The sequence below is a fragment of the Pygocentrus nattereri genome, chromosome 4, assembly GCF_015220715.1.
Source record: "Pygocentrus nattereri isolate fPygNat1 chromosome 4, fPygNat1.pri, whole genome shotgun sequence".
Taxonomy (NCBI): Eukaryota; Metazoa; Chordata; class Actinopteri; order Characiformes; family Serrasalmidae; genus Pygocentrus; species Pygocentrus nattereri.
This window is the reverse complement of record NC_051214.1, coordinates 2,111,534-2,117,925: the sequence shown is the minus strand read 5'-3', so window position 1 is coordinate 2,117,925 and position 6,392 is coordinate 2,111,534. Positions and strand designations below refer to the sequence as shown.

At 38.0% G+C, this 6,392-nt stretch overlaps 1 protein-coding gene across 1 annotated transcript; it reads left to right on the top strand.

The window, feature by feature from the left end:
* The first annotated feature begins 3,652 nt into the window (after positions 1-3,652).
* On the top strand, positions 3,653-4,684 carry LOC108432811 (trace amine-associated receptor 1-like). Its single transcript, XM_017706917.1, has one exon. The coding sequence runs from the start codon at positions 3,659-3,661 to the stop codon at positions 4,682-4,684; it is 1,026 nt and encodes a 341-aa protein (XP_017562406.1). The 5' UTR covers positions 3,653-3,658.
* The last annotated feature ends 1,708 nt before the right edge of the window (positions 4,685-6,392 follow it).

The following is a 6,392-nucleotide window of genomic DNA, read 5'->3' as shown; positions in this document are numbered from 1 at the left end:
AGTTCAGGGTGACATTCACATGAAAAGAAAGAGATAAAATAAATATAGAATATAACAAAATGAAATTAAATAAAACACACATTTCTACCATCACTCAGTCACACACACACACACACACACACACACACACACACACAGTCACCTGTAAACCTTACTACCCTACATGTGTTGACATGCTGGCAATATCTCACCATATAATAGCACCTCATCAAGTGTACAATTGCAATTCCTTTACAATTTCATTTTTTGGCATTTCTCATTAGCTTTTGAGACAATGACCACATAATAACTGATTAACGAAGATTTGTTTGCTTTATATAAGGAAGGACAGCTCCATTAAACAGTCTATACTACTCCCAGGGCAACGTGAGGTTACATGTGAATAACATGGAGTTATACTTTACAGACTTTTGTCAAATTGTGATTATATCAGCAGATACTGTGGTTTAATGAGCATGTTTTATGGTTTAGTTACTAAATACTAAGCTTGTAGTTTAAGGGATGAAAAACAGGCCAGTGAAGTGACCTCGCCGAACACAGAGGAAGGCTACACATCACGTTCAGACTCCTTGGGACCTGTCAAATGAACACCTTCACAAATGATGCAAACAGAGCTTGTTGTTGGCAAACTGTAGGCTCACCTGTGGGATCAGTTCTGGATGGTCTAATCCTGTGAGTTAAAATAGAAAGGTGTGAAATTTGGGGTAAACACCAGCCTGTTTCATACAGGCCTAATGAGTCCCTCAGCTCAGAGAGGTGTGAAAAGAGCAAGCCAGGGCTAACACTTCTAATGACCTTAATGAGACACACATCACTCTGCCTCCACTGAGACTGCTTACACCTGTTTTGCATCACATCGTTATCTCATTAGCTCTTTAAAGTTTTAAACAAAACAAAAGTTTTCAAATTTACAGCACCGTAATTTCTGTCGTCAATGTTGGGCCATAGCTGACTGGTGTGGTGGTCACTGTGCTGAACTCCTCTTGCTGTGCTGCTAAGCAAAGCACATTAACCCCATCTCCAAAGTTAATCTAGAGGTTTTGTAACATGGTAGCCCATGCCCAGAGTTCACTTGTTAACTGGAGACATTGAAATTGGGACAAATCAAGCCTATTTTTCCTCATTTGTATGTGTATAATGCTCTAATTTGCATACTTATTTGACCTGAAACTACCCAAAAACAGCTGGTGTGCCTGTTCTTGGATTGATTTGCGCTCAGTGAGGACTCAGTGGGGACTCTATGTAGAACTAGGCCTAACTTGTTCTGTCTATCTGGGCTTTCAACCACATACAAAGGCAATAGCCACATAGAAATAGGTACATATTTGAAATAAATAAACCCACTACAGGTTCTCCCCGTGTCTGCGTGGGTTTCCTCTGGGTTCTCCGGTTTCCTCCCACAGTCCAAAGACATGCAGTCAGGCCAATTGGACATGCTACATTGCCCCTAGGTGTGAGTGACTGTCTGTGTCTGTCTCTCTGCCCTGCGATGGACTGGCGACTTGTCCAGGGTGTATCCTGCCTTCCGCCCGATGACTGCTGGGATAGGCTCCGGCATCCCCCCGCGACCCTTACGGAGAAGCGGCTTAGAAAATGGATGGATGGATGGAAACCCACTACAGAGTGACTGAGTTGGGTTCACTGGGTATGCAGTCTGAAGGTCACTGCCCCCGTCTAGTCAGCTAACAGTGGGCACACACAGATGATAAGAACCTGTTGACCCTCACATGCGTTTGTTCAGTAACCTACCAGCAGTGCAACTGGGGACAAAGGACGGGTTGGGATAAACTGCTTTAGAAGATAAAGATGGCAGAGTTGTGTGTGACTGAGATAGTGTTTGTTTGATTTCATACATTTTATGACAGTAAAGGTCCTGACTTTGTAAGAAACATGGGACTTATTATTATTATTATTATTATTATTATTATTATTATTATCATCATCATCATCATCATCATCATAGTATTGTTGCACACACACATTTATATAAAGTATACTGTATGTATGTATGTATTATTATTGTTATTATTATTATTGTTATAATTATTATGTATTATCAAAATTATTATAATTATTACATATAGATACTTACAGAAACAGTTGTATGCAAAGGTTTGGTCAAGTAACACGTTTTGTTTCACACAGAGAACACACTTAAATATGTCATTTTCTGTTCATTTCACTAATTATACTTTACTTTTAATGTAAGTCAATGGAACCAGAATTTTTTCCAAGTAATTTTGGGCCGTTTCTTTTTTTTTGTTGATTTTTTTAATTAAATTTGAAATCACTGCTTCATATATTGCATGGAAAATAAATAGAAATGTATGTAAAATTATATAAAAGTTTAATTTTAAAAAAAATTATTTTGAAAACTGACTGAACAACTAAAACATGACAGATTTGAGACTCTTACATAAAAAAAGTATACGCTACAGTCGTTTAAAATTGGGGTAATATTGTTGGAATACAGTGACATGAAAATAGTTGATTTGAACTGAAATTTTAGTTGAAATTTGACAAATTTGACTAAAAAATGACTTGAAGCACAGTTTTGAAATTTTGCATGGTTACTTGAACTAAATAGTAGCTCTCCTTGAAAATGTTCATGTAAGTCCAAGACATGATCTGCCAACTCCTGCATCATTTTCACCCCCAAAAAACCAAGGAGTTTGTTATGTAACATTAATAACTCTATTCAGAAATGCACCCACAACTCATGGATCTGTGACTGGCTAGAGGCTCATTTACATATTACAGCCTTCTTTGACTGTAAAAAACAATATATTGTGGAGCCTGATTACTGAAGGAACTCTTTAGGCAAGTAATTCAGTGCTTTGACCTGGTGCCTGTGTGTCTGGTAAACTCTGCCTGTGTGTCTGGTAAACTCCACAGGGAGAGAAGGTGGTCATTTTGGGCTAATAAGGCTGGGAATAATGGCCTGGTCTGGGCATTAATGACCTATGGGACTGCACAGATTAAGGACAGTGTCTGAGGCGTTGTATATATGGAGATGTAAGTTTGATGTCAGGTTATAAAGAAGGCAGATTGTACTGGACAGTCTGCATGAGCAACGGCTTGGGGTAAGATACTAACTCAGAAAACAGCAGGTCTATTGATTTTGACTGTGTACTGTGGCAAAGTTTAACAAGACTGAACAGCTTTAGAAGGTCTGTTTGTCACTTGATTGTCATTTTATCTGCCTTTCCTTCATATTTAAAGATTTACATTCTTATCCATTTCTAATACTCTTTGAACGTAATTACATGCTACCCCTATATAATTTAGTATGTACTGAAGTATGTATGCAAGGAATGTATGTTAATATTCAATATACTTTCTTCATCGACAAATTCAAGTATGCATTTTGACTTTCTTTGTTTGATTTTTGATGCCAAACAATGACAAAAACAGGGCAAAATTGTAAAGGATGGGTTTCGTTTCTGCAAAACTTTTCACCAAATTTGAATCATAATAAAATGTATCATCTTATACCAATGAGCACTAACACGATATGGATTGGTTTTCCATGAGTCGGGCATCAGAAATGGCAGATGACAAATGTGGAATCATTTTATACTGTATTTCATTGAGTTTTACATATATTTGCAGGTCATATTTCAGAAAGAAAGCACCTCCTCAGTGGTTGGATCTCAGAATGAACTCAAGCCATGCTCAGATAGTGGATGTCACTCCTCTTTGCTATGAGTTTTTAAACGGGTCTTGTCTGAAGTTTGCCTACCCGCTGCTTTTGAGGGTGCCGCTTTACTTGTTCTTCACTTCAGTGGTGATTTTGACAGTATTTGGCAACCTTTTCGTCATCTTGTCCATCGTTCATTTCAAACAGCTGCACATGCCGACTAACTACCTCATTCTGTCTCTAGCTGTGACTGACCTTCTGCTGGGCAGTTTCGTGATGCCTCCCAGCATGATGCGCTCTGTGGAGACTTGCTGGTATTTGGGGACTTTATTCTGCAAAATACACAGCAGTGTTGACGTCACATTGTGCACCGCGTCCATATTAAATTTGTGCTTCATATCTATTGACAGATACTATGCTGTTTGTCATCCTCTGCTGTATCAGAGTAAAATCACCCCCTTCGCCACCGCGGTCATGATTTCCGTCTGCTGGACCGTCTCGGCCGCAGTCGGCTTTGGAATAATATTTCTTGAGCTCAACATTCTGGGCATTGAAGACTTTTATTATAAAAATATTGTCTGTGAAGGAGGTTGTGTGCTGTTCCAAAGCGCAGCCTCGAGCACCGCCTCCTCTTTGCTCTCCTTTTACTTGCCAGGCATTGTGATGCTCAGCATATACCTGAAAATATTCCGTGTTGCACGAAAGCAGGCGAAGTCCATTCAGGGCACAAAAAGCAAAAGCGATGCACAATCCGTGTTGAGCAAAGAGGAGAGGAAGGCCACCAAAACACTGGCCGTGATTATGGGGGTCTTCCTGTCTCTCTGGACACCGTTTTTCATCTGCAACGTCGTCGATCCTTTCACCACTTACTCGATTCCTCCGGTGTTGGTTGATATGCTCGTTTGGATCGGATACCTGAACTCAACCTGTAACCCTATCGTGTACGCTTTCTTCTACAGGTGGTTCAGGAAGGCTCTCAGGATGGTTGTGTCTGGTAAAATATTTCAGCCAGGTTCTTCAAGAACAAATCTGTTTTCACACTGAAATGAAACCATCTTCAGAAAACGAATGTACGCACTACTAGAAAGCAAATAATGAAATAAAAATATTGTAGAAGCATGAGGTATTTTGACCCACAGTGATGATGTTTGCTGCTTGCAGGGATATCTCAATATTCAGCACTTGTTTTCACAGTAAAATCCCGTATTTGTACTTTTATTGTGAAATCAACAGATGTCTTCTGTAAGAATAACACAGCAAATTATGAGGTTGGTGTTGAGCTGCAACACATGGCATTTTGGGCAACTGAAAGTTTAAAAGACAAAGATTTTTAAAATAAGCATTTAAAGTGTTTTCAAGACTTTTAAAGTTTTACGATGGAGTTTTTGTTGGTTTTGTTGTTTGACAAACTGACAAACAATTATGTTGCCAGATGTGAATTTTTGGGCATAAATTGTAACCAAAGTAAAACTGTCTGTAAAATATGAAATTAAATATTCTGCACAAATGCAGTGTGAAATGATAAAGATGATAATTTACTTGTCTTTTTATACATTTATTTACAGTAATTTGCTGTCTACTGGGTTTCATTACATTTACAAATTAAGTCATAGCTTATTACAGTAAGTGTACAGGAGAATGCAGCCAATCTCGTGTTGTAGGTGAGTGTAGAGTCAGAGTTTACATATGCTATGTTACTGTTTTACTCTCAGTATGGCTTTGTTAATTACTATGAAACTAATGCAATTCACTGTAATTTTATCGAAAAGATTTTTTCAGTGCAAGTCATTATTTTTTAGATGATTTGTTTCATAGAGACTGTAATCGAGATCTGATTTAAAATGACACTGTAGGTTTTTTTGCATAGTTATTTGCATGGCAAATTTTAGACTTTTTTTATTGCTTACCTTTAGACAGACTTTTATGCATGGTGGCCCAATGGTTGATTAACTTGGTGAAGATCCATCAGTTATTTTGGCCCAGACTTTCACCTAAATGTGTGCTTTCTGTCACTTAAACTCTGCTGATCTGTCTCAGTAGAATTAAACCACAACAATACAAACAAACAAAAAAAACTGTAAAATTTTTCATTAGGACCTTTAACCCTGAGGCTATCATTAAAACATGCCTGGAGAGGACATAACCATGAAAAACATTGGTGGACAATCTAAAAATATATCAACGTTTAAAAAAATGAACCTAACTGTCTTAAAGTACCTGCTTTAGTTAAGATGGACAAAAATGAATTAAAGCGTATTTCAACAAGTTTGTTTTGACCCAAAGAGAATTGCATTCCAATGAAATCTAAATGAATCAAACTGAAATACATGCATGTGAAACCTTTTTTTATGCTATACATTATCAAACAGAACCACATACAACACATCAGAACTTTGGGCCCATACTTTTTAAATTGCATGAATTCTATTTGATTGTCTTTCTAGAATATGTCACAAATATGACATCACTTTTATGAATAATTACACAATTTTAAGTTAGGGGTCACAGTTTTCCCTCAGGTTACACATGAAACCAAAGTTTTATTCATTTTTCCTGAGGAAAACCTTTGACACCCATCAATGTTGCTCCTGAGGGCCCTGGGGTCAATCTGAGTATATTACGAGGTGCCGGTGTACCCCGAGTTTCAGAGGGGAATAGGGACCATGTGGTCTGGGCGTTTTAAAAAATTTAATTCCACACTTTCAGCGTTTTGATTTCCTCATCAGTGCATAAATCCTCACACTCTGAACTG

Excerpts from the sequence above, each read along its gene's own strand:
- LOC108432811 (XM_017706917.1), top strand. The coding sequence starts at position 3,659 with ATGAACTCAAGCCATGCTCAGATAGTGGATGTCACTCCTCTTTGCTAT.